A 25103-nucleotide genomic window follows, 5' to 3' on the forward strand; every position below is an offset into this window, starting at 1 on the left:
CGCCAGCGGATTACCATTGCGCGAAGATGTATAAAGACTATCTCACATGGTGGCTAGAGGTGGTCCCAATTTGCAGTGATAATCTGCCGAATATTCGCAAAAGAATCAAGAGTTGTACTGATTTTACGGCAGCTCTCAACGGTACTAGGGCTTATGTGTGGAAGACCACCACAACAACCCAAAGGTAATAAGCACAACCAGGTTACCTCACAGTGTGGGCGAAAGAAAGATAAATAAAGATATCGTTTTCGAAAAAGTTTGGTGAAAATCGGTAGATTTAAGATAATTTCACCAGTCATGGCAAGCTACCCCACGGTACGTAAATATTTCCGCTTTGCTCAGTGAGGTAGACGCATGTTTTTGGGTAGCGCAAGGCTCCACAAGTCTGGACACGTATTTTCCCTGAAATCCGACGGTGACCACTTGAGCAACATATGATATACTCTTATACAGAACACGGCTTTGTTTCAATTCTTTCGGACAGCAAAAACACTGCTTTACACGCCGTAGTTCTTCTGCAGATCCTCCTGAGGCGGTTAGCTGCATAAATATAGGGACAGACGGTGAACATTGTTAGTGACGGCTGGTGTGAGGCTGGAGCCGGGTCCCGCCACTGGTAAATTATGTCCCCATTGTTGGCAAGTTTTTGTCTACGCGCAAATTTTTCAGATTTTGAAGTGGACGATGTGTGAGCGCTATCGAATCAGTAAGTTTATATGGTTAAAATGAACCACGAATACGAGTTCCGTCAGCCTTTTCTGACTGTGACACAATGTAGCGCCAACTCTACTGGTGCCAAGCAATGAAGGGAGTGCGTTTTGTTGCCTACATGCCGTTGATAATATGGTACCCATTGCTCCAAACTACATTGGTGGTACTTATTTTTAACTCAGAATCCAGAATGTTTTTTCTTCTTCAACTTCATTTGGTGCGCGTGAAAGTTATCAAAATATGACTTTTTTGACAACATGATAACTGGAGGCGCGCATGATTATAAAGATAAAGGGTCGGATTAAACTATTGGTTAGGGTCGTCATTTTCCAATAGTTTTCATCTGCACACCACAGTCTATGTACAGTGATGTTCACAGCCCTCCTGCTGTTGTCGGATCGTATGTCTGTGGGCTGCATGGTCGACGGGCTCCAAAAAATCACATGTCCATCAAAAGAAACGAAGCAAACAATCTTGGAGGTCTTTCTTGCATGGGAAGGATCAACATTCGTGTTTGACGTCAAACCAGCAAAAGTTAATATTTGCACAGACCTTAAGTCCTTATACAGCTTCTCTAAAACGCATACAAAATTCAGTTTCCGGTTGCTGATCCTTAGACTTTCCCTGAAAGCATAGTTCGAATTGGGGAAATTTCTACATAACGGGTTAGGATTCATTTGGTATCTTAAAATCTCTTCATGGAGTTGCAGTTTTACTAAAGTATATGTCACGTACTCAAGTTATGTTTTGAGCCGGAAATTCATAGTTCAATTGCTGGCGTCCCAGAATAATGTCTCTAAATGCTAATTGAGAAATTTTATGCAAGAGTTGGCTTTTTAGTGCTTATTTTTTTGTTTGTTCCGGAAATATACATAAACAATAAATAGTCCGTGTTTGCCCGCGCAAGCTCAAAATGAAGCGCCCAATTGTGACCTGTGTAAGAAAGAGATCCCCACCGTTGCAGCCGGCGTCCCGCTTGAGTAAGTCAAGGAACCAACTGCAGCTTGTAAGGTTGTTAATTTTTACGCAGTAAGTACAATCTATCCGGTCTCACAGCAAGTTTATGCCTTTTCCGGTATGCTATGGAAACAATCAATGGGTCTGTGGGCAGCACGAGTAGGCAGTACAATAAGAGGGCTAGCAATTTGGCGTTCCGCCAACAATTCGGCGGACTCGTACGGACCAAGGATATTCTCCGGTCAGTCGGGGGCGCAGGGTGCTTCATTTCTGACATCCGAATTAGGTAAATATCGTAATTCACAGTAAGTCAGAATAGCAAATAAGTACGGACACGTGGCCGACTTTGTCCGCTTTCACTGCGGGTCAGCAAACAACTGGGTACATATCCTGTCAACCTACAGCGCCCACACGAGCAAATCAATCGGACAGGCACCCCATCAGTTAGTCAGGTCACATGCCAGATCGATGGTGGAACGATGAACGGACACACACGCACAAACTCTCTGACACACCAAAGCAACGATTACAGTAACCAGACAGATTTATTAAAATTGCGGACTCAATGTGGAAGTAGCAAAAGGGTCTGCTAAGGGAGACTTGGTTGTAAGTTAGACTGCAATCCGATGTAGCAGTCAGCTAACGGTAAATAAAACTTCTAGCTCCCGTGGTGAGGCGGCAGTGAACAAATTTCAAAATGATTGTCGTCATTCAGGTTGAGATACGGAATGACGGTATGAAGCAGACATGAACGTGTGTGGACAATGTCAAATGAGGGACGTACTTTAGATATGTAGTGCTAATTGTTGACCTTAGTGCCCGATTCACAGTGTTGGAAGAAGCGGAGTGGACAACCCTTGGAGTAGCAGAAGGGAATGAAAGATATTAGGAACCGCTCGTGTGCTGTTGGTGCTACTCGCCTTTTCGAATAAGAACCACGTGATCTCCACTCTGCTCGGTCAGCACCATACATGGAGAAGGGCGCGGGCCCGCACAAGGCGTTTTAAGGTGCCTTACAGTTAAAAATTAGTTGTGAAAAAAGACCAGCGCATCTTCATTAATTCAACCTTGCCAGACATGAAGATTGCGCACGTTTATTCGAAATATAACGAACGTTCGCTTATTATTCAGGGCGCTCCAATAGACGGTCTGGTTTAAGAGGGAGATGGACGAAATATAGGTCGGGAAGATCTCCTAATAAAACCACATAATAAACCTGCAGAAAAGCCTATAGACGAAACTGTAAACGCTATTTTTTCCTTCGTCCTGAAGCTGCAGCAAGACCCCTATGGGAAAATTTTCTGGACAGTGTTTTGGCCTCGGCCCGCGTAACATACACGAAAATGACACGAGCCAACTATTATTTGATTTGCATTTCACTGGTTTACTTTCAACTACTGGCATCCTTTTTCATCTCCATTTCCCGTTAATTAAGTTCATATGCGTGTGGCACTCCCGTTTATTTTCACCCGACTTGGTAAGCCAAGTGAGCATGTCGCTGAGCGCTGGTCTCATTGACGGTGTTTCTTGCGAATAGCTTGTCTGTTCACATGAACGCTGCTCGGAATTCTTGGCGGTATGTTCTTTTACCGTTCAAAATATTGCGCACTGCATCCGTGGGCATGCAGGGCGGGACTTGCGAGACGACTCAAGGAAACGTCAACACTCGACGGACGGATTATCATTGAACAGATCTGCGCACACGGCTGGGCATCAGGTTACAGTGCCTCTCTAACATAGTGAAGGTTGCAATGCTTTTCTCTTGGTTAATTACCTCCAGGTGGAGCAACTCTAAATAACACGACTATATCAATCTTTGAGGATCGCTGGTGGTGGATCCGGTCAGTTGGGAGTTGCATTATTTTATGAACTAGCCACTCGGAGGCAAAAGTGACGAAACGTTTTCCGGTCATTCAGTAAAATCAGCATTGGATGAAGAGAGGGTCATTTTTGGATCCACCTTAGCGCATGGCTAGATTCATTCCCCAGATCAATTCCACTTACTAAGGATTGGCATTTGGGTCTGGAGTAAGTCTTCATCTGACAAGCCGGACGGCCTTTGGAGGGGTTGTATTTCGGGGTTAAAGTGATCTGCGTTCATGTTTCACGCCTACTTCCGGGCACCTAAAGGTCAACCGCAGATAAAACAGTCAAAAGCACCGACCGAAGAGCCGGACGATGAGCGGTTTAATTTGACTCATCTATTTTGGCGCGCTTTTCGAATGTAGTGCGACGAGATGTTCAAGTGTTTGCCGTTTGCATGCTCCTTCTCGAACCCAATTTAAAGCACTATTAGACATTTATTTATGCGAATCCTCGCGCTGGCGAGCATGCTGCCCCGCGCTGAGAACATAAAGAGCAGTGCTACACCCTTTTTTCACTTGTGCCTTTCAGGTGAACGACAGCCACTGACCGACAAGAACAAAACCGACCCGGGAGACTTGGGCAATAGCCTCGATCCTGTGTATCAATCCGTGAATCGGTGACCGAAGAGCCGGACGATGAGCGGTTTAATTTGAACTCATCTATTTGGCGCGCTTTTCGAATGTAGTGCGACGAGATGTTCAAGTGTTTGCCGTTTGTGAAGCCTTGCGGAAAGCAGGTCGACCACATAGACCGCAGGCATGCGAAGCTTGAACATGTTCCGGACGAGGTTATGCGTAATTTTCGTACCCTCGAAGAGTGTCGTCTGGACGCGAACCAGATTAAAGAACTGCCCAAGGTAATAATCTCCGTCCGTGATTTATTCTGCTAGAATTTCTTCCGACTGGAGCGCATTCGTTACCTTACCCTGAGTGATAACGATATAACAGAAATTCCTCCAGGTGTTGGAAAGTTCTCTCATTTGATTGAACTGGATATAAGTCGCAATGGTAAATCAATGATAATCTGTTACGAGTAAATCGATACAGAAATTTCGGTTTTACCTACAAGCATTCGATTCTGTGACTCGCTACAAATCGTCGATATCAGCAATAATCCCTTGCACAGGTGAGTTTGCAAGCTGCTACCGTCACAGACCACCGCGTGTTGTTAATTTTGGAACCTTAGTGCTAGTTTTCATTAGAGAATTCCCGGTTGCCTGCGCATTCTCGACTGCGCCGTGGTGTGTGACTTATTTAGGCGAAGTCAAAAACGATCTGCCTGCTCGCTGTACACTGGCCAGTGTTTCATGGGCGGTGTGCATTCTGTTGTTTCCTGCAACGGAGGTCCGGCTCTTCAGATACCCAGGCCAAAGTTTTTCGTGTCCGATTGAATTTCTCTACATACATACGGGGCATTTTGGACCACCGGCTGTCATTGAGCCCTACAGGCCCTTCAGGGCCGCAGACTGTGTTCTGAAAAGAAGTCCACGTGATGCGGGGCTCTAAGAGAAACTTGTGAATGGTACGATGGACACTGAAAACACATTGAACATGGATTAGAAGGAAAGCTAACGCTGCGCTGTATGGATGTCGTGCTAACTGAATGTACAGCAGAAATCGGTCATGTGACCGTGTGCGGGGTTGAACGTAGTCGATGAGAACTCACAACAGGCCGCCACGCACTCCGTGCACTACCGAAAAATCTGCTCTCTAGTATTGGGTTTAGCGTCCTGACAGTCGGTTTAATGAGTCGGAAACGTTTGGGTTCACATCCACTGTGTAGTGTGTGTAAGGTGTGAGGCTGAACAAGGTGACAACCCCTTGAACATGATCGCTCCATATTTACAAACCAACATCACCCATTGTCACTGACGAAACCGCTGCAATAGAGCCTAAAGAATTTGCAGCCAGCGGGGAGATGGCCCAAATGGTTAGAGCGCGAATTTACTAACCGGAATGCTCGTGTTTCGAACTCGACCTCTGCCTCTCGGCTTCCCCTGTCTAGGTTTTGGCAACCTGGCAGTATCGTAGCCCTCGTGCAACTTTCGGGTGGCATGGCAGTTAGGCATGTACAGTGTGCTACAATTGAACCAGCAGCGAGGGAAAGACATTAAGGGTACGAGAAGGTTAGGGATACCCGCTCACCGCGGGAGAAAGTTGCAGTAACACCCAACAACTTATCCGGTCATCGCCTACCCCGGTCAACTGAGCCTGAGCATGGTTGAGCTAACCGCGACAGCTACAACCACTGTACGACGAGTACGCGGTTATTACAGCTGACAATGGTGATGATGATGATGAGCTAACCGCCCCATCACTCTCCACTCACATCTGACTGGGCACCTCTGGTGATCCAGAGACTGACGGTTCACAGAGTCAACGGCAGCTTTTAGCCTTTCAAGGAACACAACTGTCGTTGTTTGCTGGAACTAGTATCGCTGTTCCAGGATCTGTGGGCAAGGCAAAAACCTTCACCATCTCTTTCGATATCCTCCAAAGCTCTCGGTCTTTCCTTCGGCTCTTCGCTAGTTAGCATCGAGAGATTTGTCTACTAGTGTCGATTTCCTGGCACCAATCATTGGTAGCGATCTCGTGGTGTCGTGGTCGAATCGGACGGACAGCACTGAACGCCGCTAACATAGCTCCTTTCACATTTTGCCACGCTTCATCCACATGCCCACTGCCACCACAGTATTGATTCACTGCGGAGAGTTATTGGAATAGCTCAGGTCGATACTGTTGAGATATGATAGTTTTTCGGAGATGGTGGGTTGACATACTTTTATCCAACTTGTGAAGGCCTGAAGGGAAACGGAATGTCAGGCGTGCACGCACCGTGGCGTGATTGGAATCCATTTGTGTGCCTCAGAAGGAACGACGGTCTGGAGTTGTAGCTTCCCACCGGTGGCTGACGGCCACTTGATCCAGCTAGGTGCACGGTGGATTTGCAGCTGGTGGCCGCCAGGTCATCCAATGCAGAAGTTTGTACTGGAAGTTAGTTAGTTAGAAACACTCCATGATCAGACACAATTAGAGGAGTCGCTATCTATTGTTTGTGCGACGTGCATCAAGTCTGAGTCTACTGCCCAGGTGGGATTCCAAGGAGCTAGGACGACTGACTAGACTAATCATATCGCCCGCAAGTACCACAATGTCAGTGGTTCTTGCTTGACGAATGAGTCTGGATAACTCTCGACGGAAAGTATCCTCTTCAGCGTCAGAAGTACAGTCCGTTGGGGCATAAACCGACACTAAAACAGGCGTAGGACTAATGACTCCGTTCGTCTTGCATCGGTTTTGCTTTCAACATCTGCTCGTCACATGGCGCCGACATCTCCAAATCAATCTTCAACCCTGGGCACCCAATCTATGTAGCCGCTTTCAATGTCCGCACTCTGGAAGAAACAAGACAACAAGCTGCTCTTGCACTCATACTGGTTTCGCATGGCATTTCTGTGCATCGGAAACAATAATTCAAGGTGCAAGCACAGTGGTTAAGATAACCGCTCCATCACTCTCCACTTGCATGTGGCTGCGTACCTTTGGCTACCCAGAGGCTACTGCGGCGGGGTGTACAAGGGTCGGTATCGTTCTAAGTCACCGCGCGGAAGCATCTCTGATTGACTGGGTATCTGTTGATAATCTTCGTCTGGCAACATCTGTGAAAAATTCTTACAGGGGGATGTTCTTCAATGTCTGTTTATCGTGTCTACTTACGCCCCAACTGATTGTAGCTCTGACACCATCATAGGCAAGTTTTATAGCGCCTTAAACACTGTTGCAGCGACCTTAAAGCTCAGATCTCGTTGTGGTTGCTGGAGATCTGAATGCACAAGTGGGAAGGCGTAGCACATCTGAGGCTCAATCAAGTGGTTGACATGGATTGGACTCGGTACGTACGGACAGTGGTGGACGATTGCTCCAGTCGTGTGCTGACCGCACGCTGTTTATATGCAGTACCCACTTCCAAAGTAGCCAAATTCGTCTGACCACATGATGTCCTCCAACGACGTGCCGGTCACGAACTCAAGTAAATCACATTGCTATTATACACCGACGGTACGGATCAGTAACTGACGGCCACTCGTTTTGGGACACATTTGTAGATTCCAACCATGCACTCGTCCTTACCCGTTCAGACGCATAGCAGGCATCACTTTCCATTTGTCTACCAGGGCCGCGTATGGTGTGGACAAATTGTCTGGCAGTGACGAGACTGGAAGATCCCGATGTCAGACGAATTTACCAGAATCATCTAGTCTTCCGAATTACCCACAATCGGATGTGTACTCATATTGGGACTGGATCACCACCTCTTTGCACAGTGCTGCAGTTTTGTCTGTGGCACGGAGCTACCAGGCTCAATCAAGCACTGGATATCAGACCGAACTGCGACACTGCTTAAATCTCGGAGAAATATTCCAGACGGTCCCGAACATAATTTGACGCGATGATTTATCAGATGTCAAGTAGAGGTTAGAGTTAGTTAGTAAAAGTTAGCGTGCGACCCGACCGTGAAGTCTGGCGGATTCGGAAAGCTAAGGAAACGAAGAGGTCCAGAAAGCCGGTGATGCTTGATTATTTCAGTTGATTCGCGCGACCGGTCCTCGGAAGCCCATGTGGGCGAAATCATTAAGGATCAGAATGGAGTGACCATCTTGAACAATGAGGAACACATCGACCGGCGGTCTGGACGGTGAATGTGGAGCCTCGGAAGTTTATGACTGCATGTGTTCTCTGAAGCGACATCGAGCTTTTGGCCCGGATGATCTCCGACCAAGGTGTGGGTGAAATCCTCAGTCAGTACTTGTCTGATCTGTTTGCCTGCATTTGGGAAAAGGGACTGTCCCAGACAATTGCGAGGAGTCTGTGATAGTGCCCAGTTTCAAAAAGGGGCTCATAGTCGGTGTGGTAACCACATGGGGATCAGCTGGGCCCCGGCCTTAACGAGACTGTTGGCGTCATTTGTGCTTCTTTTGACTTGTGGTGGCTCGTGGATCACTGACTCGAGGACAGAAAGCGGGATTATGGCCTGATAAGGGTTGCGTTGACCAAATCTTCACACTCCGTCAGGTGAAAGAACAACGCCATACGTATAAGCGACCCACAATTCTAGTGTTCTTTGATTTCTTGGGCACATTTGACTCAGTTGACCGGCCTGTCCTCCTCGATACGCTTGCCCACCAAGGAATGCCCCAGAAGTTCGTGAACATAATAAGCGCTTTGTATCCCCAGACTTCCAGACGTATGAGTATACGGCGAGCTCTCCGAAAGCTTCCGTATACAAAGCCGTGTCTGTCAGGGATGTCCACTTTCTCCATTCCTATTTAATTTCGTGATCGATGAAATCATGAGATGAACACTAGAAAGTATCTAAAACCCTGGTGTTCAAATAGCCAGTGAGGAAACCATTGTCGATCTGGAATAGGCAGACGATTTCGTTCTCGTCTTCAGACAGAAGGCGGTGTTTTTTTCGGATGAACTGACCAAAGTCATACCGTCCATTGGTATGTAGTCTGCACCCACAAAGTGTAAGGTCATGCTCGTGAACATGCGGTCACAGCACGCTACTTACAATCCAGAGGGAGGCACTCGAAGCTGTTGTGCGTTTTACGTATCTTCGAAGATGTATTAGTTCTGATCGTACTGTGACAGATGAGGTCAATACACTAATGTGCAAGGCCCAGCCCACGTTTGCTAATTTGTGACACCTAAGACGTCAAAGCTGTATATCACTGAATCTAAAGGGACGTGTGTATCAGGCTACAATGCGGACTGTTTTGTTGTATGGCCTGTTCGAGCGGCGCAACTGAGCAACCATCAAGTGTTCGGCAATAGTTTTCTCAGAACCATGGTACGTATGGATTGATGTCGGCGAATCCATAACGAGGCAATTGGAAAGCGAGTTTTAGGTTGTGCAACGGCTACGTCCATTGAAGAATGCGTCCAGTACCAGAAGCTGCAATGGTTGGAACGTGTTGCATAGCCTGAAACATCGTTTGCCGAAGAGCGCTGTTTTCCATGCCCAATTCGTAGTGGCGAAAGCAGCGAACTGGCCAACACTTGGTCTGGCAGAGGGGTACGTACGAAATCACGAAACGTTTGGGTGCTTCCGGTTTTACGCTTACCAGGATGGGAACCACTTGAGACGCTTCAGGATATGGCTGCCAGTCGATATAAATGGCCTTTGTGTCGTCGTTTTCTATGCAGATTGACTGAATGGGTATCTGGAGGTTTGAGCATCTCGGAATGATTGTAGTATCCTGGCTATTCCGGAAATCGGTACTGCAAACGAACAGCCTGTGGTCAGTACACATATGAAGCAGGCACTATCGATTGTCCTTGTATCTCGTATCCAAACCAAAATGGTCACTCATTTGGGCCTCAGCAGCTCTTAGTCTGCCTACCACAAAAGTGCCTCAGCTTTTAGACCATCAGCGTCATAGCATCTGTCTTTGACAGATTCATTTTTGAATTTCGTTGGGACGTAAGCGGGCACAGTAAACAATGTGCAGTAGTCCTCATTTTCTCGGGATTTTTTGGACTTTGTCAAACGAACTACGCAGAGGCGACTATTACCGATCAGCTAAAGACGTTTCGGCTCAGTCGCGCAATACAATACCCACGCCAGCATATCAAGCTACAACGGCCTCTGCACCACCCGAGGTGGGCAGCTGAAACCTGGAAGACAACAAGGTGGCTCTGTTTTTGTCAGACAGCACGGGAATGCACAGAGGTTCCAGAGCACGAGCAAGATCCACTTGCTTTCCTGTTTGCTTCAATGTGTGAACATGGAAGGCAGCTAAGTAATCTTCTTCTTCCTCCTCCTCCTCCTCCTCATCATCATCATCATCAAAGACAACAACATTACTGTCGAAACTGACGCTTCACTGTCGTACAACCATGAGGTTCGTCTAATTATATTTAAAGCCCTAAGGTGAAAAGAAGAGGAAAACAGTTGGTGAGGGAGGGGACCTAATGCTGGCCTATATCAAGCCCTCTGAGGTACCTTCACCTCCAAGCGCTCAATCACACAATCTGCAAAGAAATTGACAGCACGAACGCCACTGACATCGATTAACCGCCATTTTTACAGTTTCTAGCCAAGCACAGGTGGAGTCACGGGGAACCATACTGGAAAGCGTACAACACCAACAACACAGAAACTCTTCGTGATATTCTCACGCCCCTCTGTCACGCGTTGTCCACCTCGCGGTTTGCGCCATTCTGAAGGAGGCACGGAGAACAACACTCGTCTCGGTAAATGGCGTTTCGGCACGCGTAGCACATGATCGAGCCATCATAGGCGCTAATGCTGGATGTTTTCCCCAATTGAAGTGCCTGTCGCACAACCAAATACCCGTTTTCTAATAGTCTCGTTACTAACACGCTGACACCATCCAAAACCAGGCACTCTTCAAAGGCATCGATGGTCAGTACCTGAAGACGCCTCACATCTTCTGTCCGCAGAGGTCACGTCTCGAACCCGTACAACAACGCAGCCCTCACTGTAGCCTAGTACGTGACCCTTAGGATATAGTGATGTCTTTTTGACGTCACAGGTGACGCAACTTAGCAGCCGTGATTCGAGCCTTTGAGATTCTCGCAATGACTTAATCAGACACATTTCCGTCAGAGCTAATGCAACTATCGAGGTATGTAAAAATTTTCATACCCTCGAATGCTTCTCCTTGAATTATAAGGGATATGTTCGCAGATAACACGTTCTGAAGCATGACTTTGCACTTTGAAGGTGCAAGGCGCATGCCAAAAGATGGTGTGATGGTGTTTAGTCTATTCAACAGGGCTTGGGGGTCTTCAAAGATGAGAGCAATGCCATATGCGTACTCCAGATCGACAGTCTCTCACTAGCGACAATTTGAACACCGGGATTTTGAAGACCGTCCAGCTTTCGCCTTTTTTTTCGTCAATGATGAAGTTGAACAAGAATGGAGAGGACGGACATCCTTGTCTAACACCACTTTTTATAGGGAAGCTTTTGGAGCAGCCGGTGGCGATCAATCCTCGTCATCGATAACTGACGGCGATCTGGTCTATTTGGATTCGGGACTGGTTTGTTGGTGGACACCACGTTGTCAAGCGATTTCCGCTGTTCCGGAAATTCGTACTGCAAAGGAACAGCCTGTGATCGGCACACATCTGAAGTAAGTGATCCCCATTGTCCGTGCGTCTCGTGTTGAGTCCAAGACGACCACAATCGGGCCTCAGCAGTTCTTAGTCTACCTACATGGGCGTTCATATCACCGACAATCACAACGATATATGAGCTTGTAGACCGCTGTACAAGGGTACCTAGAGCGTCATAGAAGCTTCCTTGGCAGATTCAGAACTACAGTCAGTTGGGGGCGTAAGCAGACAATAAACAAGGTGCAATGGACCTCACTTCCTCTATATTTTCTCACAGATGTCGCCAAATGAACCTCACAGAGATTTCTCATTGTGTATCCTATCAAGTAGAGACGCTTCCGCTCAGTCATTCGATACAATACCCACCCTAGCATACGCGGCTGCAGCGGCCCCTGCATCATTAGGGGTGCGCAGCTGGAACCTGGGCGAGAGCGAGGTGGAAGTCAGTTCGATCACAGTTCTTGCGTCCTGCGTTTTTGTTTCTAACAGACAACATACATCAATGCAGAAAAATCCAGGACACACACAAGAGCCACCTGTTAACCTGCTTGCTTCAATCCGCGAACATTGGAGGTCGCTAAGAAGGCAGGCTTTCGGGGTTTGAAAACAGACAGAAGTATTTAGGGTTGTTACTGAAGTTGGACGTACAGAAGCTGCAGCTGAGTGTGATGCAGGGCGAGCAAAACGGTCAGTTCTAGTGCTGGGACCTGCGGAGAGAGTATTCATGTTTGGGTGGGGGTAGGTGGAAGACGGAAAACGTGAAAGTGTAAGAAGGGAGAATTCAGAAGTAGCATGTTTTCGCTTATCCGCCCTGCTGTATGCAGCAAGTAAGGCGACCCGACTGGTGAAAGCTAAGTAGACATTTCGAAGCTGTAGCTGAGCGTGATGACTGTGAACAAACCCGTTAGTCTTAGTGTCGGAATCCGCGGCGAGAGTATTCAAACGGGGTTGGCGTAGGGTAGAAGAAGAATACACGAAGGAAATCTTCCAACGATAGGGATATAAGCTTTACAACTTTCACATTCCAGCCACTGGCTTCAACAGTACTGCGACACCTAAACCGGACACCAAAGATGCTAATCCGAGAACTTCAAGAGGAATTTCGTCCAGGTAGAGAATGCGTTGTTTGACTCTTCGCATTGCCTCAAGTGGCGTCAAACATATTGCCCTCCAACAATTGCGGCTGTCTACATCGAATGGGCTTTTCAGTCCGTAGCTAGGTTACTTCTCTTATACGTACTTGGTCAGAACAAAGTATCCAGGAGAGCTCGTACTTATGCCTCGTGCCCTCCATCCTTACACTTTTTGTCAGGTAAAGTCTTAGGATGAACTGATCGAGAGTTTCTATTCGGCTAGTAGGGTAATGCAAAGATTTATCTCCCTCGCTTTGTCCAGCTTTGTCGTAGATCTATTCGTGCAATGTACATTTGAATGGATCGGGCATCTTGGTATCGAAATTACATCTACCGAAAGACTAGTAAATTTATCCTGTTCCGACGACACCGCCTTGTTATTTGACAATCACCTGCTTGCCAGCTGTATCTGAATTTCTAGATATCCTTCTATCTGTTAGAATGTCCACGAAATAAGAAACTTCCTAGTTTCCGCGGCCGCTGTGTTCGGGTTGATAAGACCACACCGAAAGAAATCCTGAAACATGGCCGAAAATTACCATAGTTGAAATATTGCTGCTGACATAGCGGCTTTACAGCTCACACTGACAACCTAGGAAATAAATTCACGTGTTTTTGCTATGAAGCGGAACGGATAGTTGAGCATCTTTTTTAAAGCCGTGTTCATAATGTTAAGTGGCTTATTTGGGTACCAAACATATCCGCAGTCCATATGAACTGGGTTCTTGTGGTTCAGCTGTCTTTTCGGTTTTTATGCTTAACGCTTTGCTGATTGGCCCAATCGGTTGGCTGGACAATAGTGTCTCTTTCTAACTCATTTGTGGGGTATCTTCTGATCGGAAGCTCCAAAGAATCAGTACACAGGATTTTTCATCAACCACAGGAGTAGTACCGCATAAGGGTATGTAATGTGCTATTGCGCGTACTTCAATTTATAAAGACCATTGTAGCTCTTCCAGCAAGGGCACCCGCGGTGGGGCCAACTTTTGTGTGATTCCCTGGTATTTATTCACCGACTTCGCTATGTATTCTGATATAGACTTCCCATGTCATCGTGCTCCCATCCGCCCTGTGTACGTGTCTATCGATGCAAACTCTTCACTCTGTACTACATTTCAGTCTTCCCGCCGGATTTTGTCAACTTTCCAAGCTTCGCATTCTGTGCATGAATGATATTTCGCTTACAGAACTGCCAACTGATTTCGGAGAGTAAGTCTCATTTACTCTACTCATTCGAAGTTGATCACTCCGACTATACTGCCACTTTAATCTCAGTGTCCAATACTAAAAATTTTATCCCTTAGCTTTCCTAATTCCCACTATTCGTGAGGAGAGTAGAACAGGTAAAAATCCGTGGCTGCACCTTCTGTGTCCGCCTGTCCCCTTTTCTCCTTTTCTCGGATCAATGTAGTTTTATTGTATTGTGTATGGCTGACTGAGTAAGTGAAGTAATTAAGTAATAACGGATTGATGTATACATCCCTCAATGATGCTTAACTAAAAACGTCGTACAGCTGTAGCACCCTTCCGGTGTCTAACTGCCATGCCACCCGAAGGAAGCACGAGGGCTGAGCGACTGCCAGATTGCCCAAGCCTAGACAGGGGAAGTCGAGAGGCAAAGTTCGGGTTCGAACCACGGGTCTTCCGGTCGCTAGATTCGCGCCCTAACCAATTGACTCATTTCGCCTCCTTGCTTCACTAAAGGCCTGTTTCTAGCATCCTTAGATGATATTTTGCAACATCGCCACTTCCACTGTCAGTTCATTGTGCCATATCTGTAGACCAAGAGGACTAAACATTCGCACACTACGTCAATTTTGTTGAAGACTTACGCATTCACACTCAGAGTGGCATTGTTCCCGGAATTCCTTCGATCTAACCTATGCTACTCCACCCCGCTTTGTTTCCAGACTCCACTTACTTGAGAAGTGTGAACTCCGGGACAATTGTCTCAAGTCACTACCCGACTCTTTCGCGCAATTGGTTCGCCTTGAGTTCCTCGACCTGGGTTCGAATGAATTCCAAGAGATGGTGAGTAGTGGTATCACTGGGGCTGCAACACCCAGTAGGATGGCTTTGAAATTCGTGGGCACGTTATTTCCCGGCCACTAAGTCTTCGACTAGGATTGTTCTCACAAATTTATTCTGTCAATTCTATCGCTGCACGCATATTCGGGTTTACCACAGCGTCGTCACTAAACGCGCCGGGGTTTGATGCCAAAGGTTTTCCTGTTAATGCATGTTGTGGGGTTGAATATGAACAAATTTTCCAGTTACTTTGTTCCCGGACCTTCAGATGGACGGACACTCAGGTTTACGGACAAATATGTCTGGAACCATTCCTCATAGCTGTTTTTTTTACATTTCCGTTTTCTTTCTACACACTGTCTTGTTTTACCACTCGCTATGTTTCTCTTTTGTCGTAACTTTGCTTGACAGCCTACCGTTCTTGGGCAGTTGGTCAACCTGACCGAACTGTGGATGGATGATAATGAACTGAAAGCCTTGCCGCCGGTAAGCCCCTCGTTTTCTTCATTACCTTAATCCCGTAGCGGAGATCCCTCCGAAGCAAGTTCGCTCCAAGGGGGAGTGGTACGAAATGTTCCTTTTGTACGGGGCAATGTCCATTTGACTTGTATTCAGCGATCGTAGGCCACCAGCGTCGTACCTTCAGGTCGGTGCCGCCCAACTGTAATTGGGCATACTGTGATTTCAGGCTACATGTTATGACTGCCAGGGAATCTGCGCGCTGTGAGTGGAGGTGTCTAAACGGAAGATATGAAGCGGTTTCAAAGCTCTATGTTTGATCTGCTGCTCTACCATTAAAGTGCCTTTGGAACCCAACAACCATGATGCGAATACTTTTCAACTGTTCTCAGTCCACCTGCTGCCTGTCTAGTCGCAATTGGGATACAAGAGATACGAAGTCTACCACATATCGAATCCTCAGTGGAATCCCTCAATGGAACAAAGTTAAATTTTGGTCATGCTGTGTCATGTATAACTACCGCGTTGCATGGATTCAAGTTATTGCGTTGGTGGAACCAACAAACCTCAATGACCCTTAGATGATTTTCAGCGGGTTACCGATGTCCTGAAGCCGTATCACATTCAGCTATGGGCCCCAACACCTACCCGACTTAGATCAGTCACTCTTGGAGACACTTGTCCTATAGGAACATACTACTGTAGGTAGGTTTTAAGTCAATTCACAATTGGTCTAATTGCCTCAAATAATAAGTAATCAGAATAAGAGTGCTCCAGGTTCGTCCATCATTCAGCGCATGGCAATCATGCAGCTGGAACAATCTATGTGGGATATCCACAGAATCCTCTAGATTTCGGCTGTGAACTGATTCCATAGCACTTCAGGCGCAATTCTAGCAACTATTTGAACCGGATCCTTCTTTTTCCCGTTTTACCATCATATTTCGTTTGGTTGAGTAGTCGTCAAGTGACAATCCTATACTCGCTTTTCTGGCCATAACCGTAGACTTGCATTAAGAATGACCCAAGTTCCGCCTAGTACAACCTTCTTACCTCACACGAGATGATTGGGTTACTCTCTCGCTGCCTAGTTAGTGCACACGTTTGTTCTTTGTTGTTGTTGTTGTTGTCGTTGTTGTGTTTTGGCTCGGCGCCTGACGATCGTACGAAAACAACTGGGCTGACTATGCTCTATTCTACTGCTTTCCCCTTGTACGGCTTTTCCAAACTGTCCTTGTTTGTTTGCTTGTGTGTGTGTGTGTGTGTGTGCACGTTCATGGCCCTTTTTTCTGACTGCCATTATTCATTTCGTTCGCGGTTACTGAATGCGCATTTTTCTCGCCCGTTTTCTTTTGTAGGAAGTTGGCAACATGCAGCGATTGCAGCAACTGGATTTGTCCGAGAACGCGATCAACGCTCTTCCGGATGAGATAGGTGGTATGGTATCGTTGTGCGATTTGAATTTGTCGCAAAACAATCTGAACTGTTTGCCAAACACGTTCGGTAAGTAGTTTACAAAATCCTCTCAGTATTTTGCCTGCTTTTCCCCAATTCCGCTTACAGTCCATTTCGTCGTGATTTTCCTTCCAAACTATCGTTTAACACGTTTGAGAACCTCGTGAAAAAGCCTCACTAATGTATTGCCACACAACTCAATATGGCTCATGATCTACGGCACAAGATTTCTGGTCTGAAACCATCTTTCAAGTATGGATGGACTTTAGCAACTTGATACTATCACGATCCCCCTGTTTTCTTTCGGGTCGCATGCCGCAGCTGTTTCACTCTTTTTATTTGTTTGCTCCACTGACTGGTTAAATCGCGATATTCTTTATCGTCTTCTGTGTACTGCACATTTTTCAGAGGAATGTGTGCATTTGTGAACGTATTGATGGATTTCACTTGCTGGCAGCCGTGAACTATTGATCTACTTGTGACACCTGCCGTCTGTCAATTTTCCTGGAGTGTTCACTCTAGTGCTTCTGACATGCTTTTCGGATAACGGTGTGTTGGACTAATCTTGAATTTGCAGACATACATCGGGAGAGTTTAGAATTCGAACCATGTAATGTCCGCTTTAGGTCGACTGGAAACCTGCATTACTGTTGAGTCGCCCCCAGATTGCACCCAAATAACATTCTGTAGTTGTCCATAGTTTGATTCGATGTGGTATATCCAGTGAATTTCACTTATGTTTTCATCATGCGCTTAGCACACTGAAGTGCTCAGTGTGATACAGCACTTCGATCAGTTTCGGTCTATATGACAAATGCCACGGAAGTTTGTTTCTAGCGAAGTAGTATGTTTTGAGCTGAACTTACACAACTCCCACTCAGGGGTTTCCATAGACAACTTCACAGCAGTCAACTGATTACCTTGTTCCTCACCGACTTGATTTTTCTCTCCACCTATCCATCCGTTAATTCTCGAACCATTGTTGATCTGCCGCTCTGTTTCCAGGCCAACTGAAAAAGTTGACTGTACTGAAGTTGAATCAGAACCAGCTTTTGACACTGACACCTTCGATTGGCGGGTACGTCAACCGCGCTTTTATTTGTTTGTTTGTTGTTCTGTTCGGTTCACCCCCCGTGTGCTCAAGCAGCTGATTCGTGTCATTTATGCAAGTGTAAAAACTAGGATTGTGACCATATACTTGACAGCCCTCAACGGTGGGCAACTTGCACTACGTGATAGTGTTACCACGTGGCATTTTTCCTCGCCGTCTGACACTTTTGAGTGTTAACTAGTTTGTAAATTTCATTCGTAAACGAACTTGCTTCTCAGCATACACTTTTTGGCCTGGTCGAATTCCGTGATAAGTGACTTTTATGAGACCATGGTTTTTGCTTATTAGATTAGCAACTTTCAGCTTACCTTCAAAGCATCGTTCATATCTGATCGGATCCCTAAGTTCAGGATTCTTAGATTGTTGGACTGACATCGCAGTCGCATTCATTTCAAGGGGCACTTGTGATGAATCCCTTAATCTGTAGATTTCTGTCTCCGTGAGTTGGGGGACATTACGGAAGGATTTGTTGATCTCACTCGGTTTATTTTAACTCTTTACTGTGGGTGCACATGGGGTTACCGTTTATAAGCTTACCGCAGCCAGTGGTGTTCGTCCCTTTTTCTCTTTCTCAATAATTCTGTTGTCAATGTAGTGATGACATTTTTTCCATTTGGCTACATACACCGGTTGAGGTGCAAGATGTAAAGCACCACATTCGAAACCCGAACCTCTTGTCAACATCTGGAACAAATTGGTTTAGTGTGTTTTTTACTCTACCAATCCCATGGCTAAAGCCCAGATCGCTTCTCAAACCGGGAAGGTACTCTGGCACATACACAGCGTATCGTAGTTTGCATGATAAAATCTACAGTCTATGGGGTACGCCTTGTACTGTTTTCTAAACATGACTGCTAACTTTATCGTTTAACCGTTAACATATAGTCAACAGTTCGGAGAAGAGCCGAATAGCTATTGGAAGAACCAACGCGCATGTGACTCCCTCATACTCCGTAGGCTACTTATTTCGTATGCCAACGGACCAGTTACTTTGCATATCTGTTTTCCTTCAGTTATGAACAGAGACGGTCCAGATGCTTTTAGCGAAACGTCACATCTCTAACCGTTTGTCTGTCAGGGGAAGAGTTTACACTGCGGTGGCGTGATCCATACTGCTTTATGAATCAGAAACGTGGCCCCTACGCGCAGAGGACATACGAAAGATGTCAGTGTTTGACCATCGGTGTCTCCGAACTATTGGTCAGGTCTGGTGGGAAAAGAAGACCATCTGCTTCGCAGAGCTGTTTTCGTCCAGCCCTGTGCTGAGTAGAAGCGACCTGGCAAGGAAATACGAAAACACTAACCAATGGTTAATGATACTGACAGAAATGGCTCAATCGCGCAGTCAATGGTGCTCATGCATCAAAGTTATCGCTTTCACTGCGTAGCTACTCGATTCCCGGACTAACTGAACATGTCATCGCCTTCAAGGCTTGACCCAATCTCCCGCACTCCCGTTCTCCGGTGATCGAAACTGTAGCAGCTGGAACCCATGTGTCTATGGTACACGGTTTATAGCTGATAAATGATTGATTCATTGACAACTGTAAACGGAGAACTTAATCACGTACCTTTTGGGATGATCCACAACGCTTCTTAAAGGGGTTACTTGGTCCCTAGAGGCGTTTGCTCATTAGATCCTGGTCGATGAGGAACATCTGTGAATATTTCGAGAGAAGAGTACGAGTACCACTGAATTAGATGATGGATTTTCGATAACAGTATTGTCCAAGTGACTAAGATTCCTTATCCTCCCACTATTAACGCACCTGCTGAGCGACTGTCAGATGGTCGTTGGTGCGCTTTTTCAACTTCCGCTGACTACTGTGCAGAGATGTCACCGCAAATTCACGCAAAGAAACTGCATCTCATGAAGGCTACATAGGCTACAAGCTTTAAAAAACGGTGGGTTGATGGCACTCACGAATAAGGACACTGTCGATTGATAAGTTGTGCCCTTACTGACTAACCAAGCTGTCTGAGCATCGGACTTTCACTCCCATCACTTATTGTTGCATCCTTCCCTAGTGAATCTACCAGTTCCTACTCATAGCCCGCGTCTGCGTGCCAGCTTAATACGGGTCTGTATTCGATTTCACGGGCTCTTTATCGGCTTGTTTTTCTCATGATAAAATCAGAACCCCTGCTATAGTCTTATTTGGCTATGCTGTGGACTGCATTGTGATCCGAAGGTTCGGGTAAGGTGTACGTACACAACTAAGCAAACGAGTTAAAACAAAACAAATGGCAGGAAAGCAGCGGGATATGGAGTAAGGTCAAGGTCATACATGTACTAGTTACTGAAAGTTTGTGCTGCTGTTCCCATACGGAGTGCACGGCATAAGCGTGCTATTAACACTACCCTGGCTATCCAACTTCATGTTCAGCTGCCATCCGGCTTCATGGTCAGTTTTGGGATTACAGTGCAATGTTGTTGTGACGATGCGAAGCCACCTTTGATCGATACTGAAAACTGATTGCAGCTAGGGAGTTCAGTCACACTCAAATTCGAAAAACTTAGTCTTGTATTCCCATCTCAGCACTTTCAACTTATGACGACTTTGATAGGGTCTAGAAACCCCAGGGCACGTTCCTCGTCACAAATCGAACTATTTGTTTTTTATGAGGAAACCAATCCAATTAATTGGGAAATTTGTTTTCCAGATTTTTTAATCCTTAGACGGAAGGCAGAAGAGATATTGAAAGAAAGATTGCGGCAAATACTCTCATTTGCACATGAATTTAGTTTTGATGGGTGGCTCAACGGAATCCAGATGAATCTCTTGTTGGTGATGGTCCGCTTCAACTGAATCAGCTGCATCAGGCCGCCCCATGTTCCAGTTAGTGTGATATTCGAGAGGTTTTCAGTGGTCCAATGTGTAGTGTGTTCCGTCTAGACAAAAAAGATGTTCGTTAGTATTTCGCCCGGTAGGGGGATTTGAGTGCTTTCTAACACCATATCATGCACAAGAGCAAGGTGTATGTTTCCAAACCAAGCTTCTGCCTAAACCATCATTCATCTTTGCTTTATCTTCTTCCGAGCGATCTCGGTCTGGTTCATTTCCCAAACTCCGGTATCCTTCAACCCTCGCACCGAGCTCACTCTTGAACCAAACGTTATCAGTCGTGACGAACATCACTTCCAATGACGTCATCCTAACCTTTTGCGCAACCCTAACCCCACCTCCCACACTCTGATCCATCCCGTAAAGGGTCCCGCTTGCTGGTGGATCATATTAATGGGGACATCGGGTCTCTAAAAGTCGTGGCCAATAAAAGTGCGCTTGTGGATTCATCCTAGAAGTAGTCTCTTTTTCGAGAGATTCAATTAGCAGGATTACTGTTTACTTGTAACGTTTTTGCACACAGACCAGTACCTTTAAGTGTCCATATTCTAGGTCTAAGGTAGCTCTTTAATGTTCGGTTACTTAGTAAAGCCTTCCTAAGCGAACGTGCTGAAACCGCGTCACAAGAAAAAAAGCACCCGGTTTTGATCACAACACTAGTGTATCCAAAAGCCCTCCAAACCCAACGCAGCCATATGGACCCAGTTCCGCGATCCGAAGAATCCTGATGGATCGTCAGATCAATCAAATATGCTAATATCCAAGTTAAAAGATGATCCGATAAAAGCGAATCTGGTTTGTTTTCTCGTGCACCAAATGTTTTATTCGTTGGTTTGTAGGAGAGGAATAGATAAGTAGAATCAAAGCAACTTCTTCAAGTAATACTTGAAACTAGTAATGTTAGATTGACTGGAAACCGGGGTATTTGAACTTAATAAAGTTTTTGCAAAAAATCAGTGATTTTTTTCTGGATGCCGCTTCCCTTTTGACGCGAAAGCAGGCCAAGTGAATAACTTACTTTGTTGACCTATTTTATAGCGGTGAGGTCTCTCAACTAGCAGACTTGGTCAATGCCGAATGATGATTCAGATTGCCCTGCCTGTTGATTTTGGTTTTCGTTACCTTGTTAACCAATACTTGAATGTTAGTGCAATAAACTCTAATTTATTTTACTGGACTGTTTCTCGTCATCTGATTCGCATCAAAGTTCATTTTGGCGAAACCCATAGTTCCACAAAGACATCTATTCACCAACAAAGATGTGTTCTCCGCTTTTTGTTTTGTTGATGCCATGCACGGATGACGTTCGGTGCGAAATCGAACCCACTGATAAACAGCCAATATTACATGATAACACGTAAACAAATTGTTTCACGGAATGCCAGAGGGGAACGGTGATTATTTTTTCGTTTTCCCGACGCAATGTTTTCGTCAATGCTATCCACAATAGTGTACTTGTAGAGTTTTCTCCGGAAATCACCTTTGTTATCGGTCCCAACGTTAGCCACTTGGTCGTGTTCGTCAGCAAATAATTTCCTACATTTTTCCTTATTGTGGATTGCTTTTTACACCATTTTCGCTGCTCATTCGGCTAGTGGATAGTGTAGCACTCGTTGGAATACTCGATATTCTTTCACATAAATGCTGCCAAAAGTTACAGATCATGGGTATGCACATCGTTTTTCAAACACATGATTCAAACAGAAAGCTAGTCTTGCTCAGCCAACCAGTGTCTCCTCCGTGAAGGTCTCATTTCTGATAACTAGCCTTTTGGTATCCTTGCCCAGCGAAAACCCGGTTGAAAGGGACTGAATCCAACCTACCTGGACAAATGGTCTTTCCAGTTTTCCTCTTTGAATAAACCACATCTCAGCTTGAACCACAGACTATCTGAAGATGTTTTGTGAAAAATTCTATTACAATCCCTATCAGAGGAAACCGAAAGCCATCCACCCTGTATTTCATGCGTTTTTTTTCGATAACGGAAATCAGATAGGTATTCTGGTTTGGCTTGCTGGTATGGACTGCGTGCGAAGCATGGAGCAGTGGTAAATTAGGCACTCTATTTTCTTGACTTAAACGGGTCTGGATTATTTCACACATAGGCTCTTGCAGACTTTATGGCGATTTCTGATACCAACCTGTATTTTTTCCTTCCCTTCACTTTCATTCAACTGTTGTGATGGTCGGTTATCTACAGTTAGATGTAGTTTCCGTTCGAATCAGTCCGTAGATGATCGGAGATAAGAATAGATGAAACTTGTGAGTGTTTGATCTCAATTTCGACGTAAACCACAAAGCATTTATAGAGAAAGAAAGATGTGTGAGTCACAAATCAAGACCCGTATTTTTCGTTTTTTTCTCGGCTATCTCTCGGGAGAGATCACTATCCGTTACTCCAAACAGTCTGTCCAGGGGGCTATAGCGCAACTAGCGTCGCGCTTAAGGACTAGTCTGTTTGTTGTTGGGCTGTGTTTTGGAATATTCCAATTATGCACCATCGCCAGAATTTCCCTAAATTCATGATGGATGTTCCTGTCAGAGTTTCGCAAGGGCTTGCATGACGTACAATTCATAGAATGTGAAATCGTCACCTTAATGCTGTCTTGATGCCGCTTAGTGCACCCGCGTTCAGTCCAGCTCTGTGTCACATACCCAACTTCCTTTCCTGTTATGCACACTAACACTGGATGATTTAGGCTGTTAGCATCACTTTGGTAGCTTGGCTATTTTCCCACTCTGTCTTAAAATCAGTTGGCCATTTTTCAGCCGGCGTACAAGCTCCCAACTGCACATGCCGATGTGTTTGTTAATCCACGTTTAACTATCTCCCTTCGCTTGTGAAGCCAACTTCCTCACTGTACCACTTCAACGTCCCCCATAGTATGGTCCGTTACGAAAATCTACATCGATATCCCGAACCTTGCGCCAACTGGAAAATGAGTCGACCTTTGTATAGCAAATTCAGTTGAAAAGTATCTTGAGCGAGGGGTTCAGCTGGAATTTAGTTTAGTCTCCGGTCCACACCAACTTAATTTGCAAATGAATGTACTTCGTACGTTTGTACTTGCATACAATCTAGTGATTAAGTAGAACACAAAACTGATAGAAGCTCTTGAACAGCGCCTATCCGATGATCTCGCGAGGTGTCAGTTTTAAGGCGCTGAAATAATTCTGTTCATTCAGAAATGCTGTGCTTAAAAATTTTTGTCGATAAACGAATGTCGTAGCTCTTCTTTCTCCAATAAACTGCTTTTTTGCACTTGGCTTTTTAAACATAAGCGATTATAGTCTAGTCAGGGATGGCTGTAACTAGATTTGTTTTTTCTTGTAAACCAGTTGGTCATGGAGTGTATCAGTTTCGTTCTCATCTTTCTCGTCCGCCTGGCATTGGAGGGCTAGCCTCTGTTAGGGGCGATAACCTAATCAGACTATTAATATTTGAGTGGTCCGGTGAGATTTAGGGACACTCAACGAAAATGCAGTTGGTTGCGTCACTGATTGAAATTCATCACTTACTTATTGCTAACCTGTCTGGTGAGACCATTGTTGTTACTGACGAAAATGATCATCAACTAGGGCGGTACGTCTCTTCCTGGGTTCATTAGGGGCGTGTTGGAGGGCGGTACCACCAGGGTGAGCGGCGATGAATTTTTTGCAGTTTTGTTTTCCGTCCTCAACTGATAGTAGTAGTCCCATGCCCGACAGATGAGCTGTACGCCATTATTATTGACCGCAACGGTCGTTTGTCATTCTATCAGTCAAAGCAAAACTGTTACACTACGTATTCTTTATCGTGATGTAGCAATTTTTTCAGTAAAGGATAGCGCTCGAGGTAAGGATTTGAAGATAGGGTTATATGACTCTTGTCATGAAGTGACTCTTTTCAGGTTGTTTGCCCATCGAAGACAACCGTACGTGGTGGTGAAGTGGAATGGTGACTCCTGTCTGGCGATAGTTTATCTTGAGCTCAGTCCATTTTTCATCCAAGAATGCACAGCGTTTTTCCACATTGTTTTACCCATCCGAAATTAACACAGCGATAATTGAACTTTGTCTACAACACTCCAACCTATCGTCTGTGGCCTTTTGGTTGTCAGACATTAGTTCGAAGTTATTGACCAAGTGGTACGTGGTTTGAACCCAACATTGGCATCTGGGTTGCTTCTGTGTAGGCTTGGGCAATCGGATAGTATCCCCCGTCTCGCGCCTCCTTTGGGTGTTACAGCCGAACGATTATTATTAATTATTTTTAATGATGGGAAACAAACGCTCAACAACCCACTGATGACGATGATGATGAAAGAGTGTTACAAGTGTACAATTATTATTAGGTTGTCAGAATAGGCCTGCCAAGTCCGTCCGCCATCCTGGAATCGGTCACTTTCGG

The 25103-nt window shown here is 45.6% G+C and overlaps 1 protein-coding gene across 1 annotated transcript in view; it reads left to right on the plus strand.

Annotated features, from left to right (window-relative positions):
* Nucleotides 1–4228: 4228 nt before the first annotated feature.
* T265_08398 (hypothetical protein) overlaps nt 4229–25103 on the plus strand; it is a gene marked incomplete at both ends in the record, with an annotated part of 80381 nt that continues 59506 nt past the window's right edge. The window contains 8 exons of the mRNA XM_009174192.1: nt 4229–4390; nt 4424–4541; nt 4581–4659; nt 13934–14023; nt 14725–14845; nt 15254–15328; nt 16660–16804; nt 17762–17834. Coding sequence (XP_009172456.1) covers nt 4229–4390; nt 4424–4541; nt 4581–4659; nt 13934–14023; nt 14725–14845; nt 15254–15328; nt 16660–16804; nt 17762–17834 — 863 coding nt within the window. The remainder of the gene's footprint in view (nt 4391–4423; nt 4542–4580; nt 4660–13933; nt 14024–14724; nt 14846–15253; nt 15329–16659; nt 16805–17761; nt 17835–25103) is intronic.

This window comes from Opisthorchis viverrini, assembly GCF_000715545.1.
Source record: "Opisthorchis viverrini unplaced genomic scaffold opera_v5_216, whole genome shotgun sequence".
NCBI classification, from domain to species: domain Eukaryota; kingdom Metazoa; phylum Platyhelminthes; class Trematoda; order Opisthorchiida; family Opisthorchiidae; genus Opisthorchis; species Opisthorchis viverrini.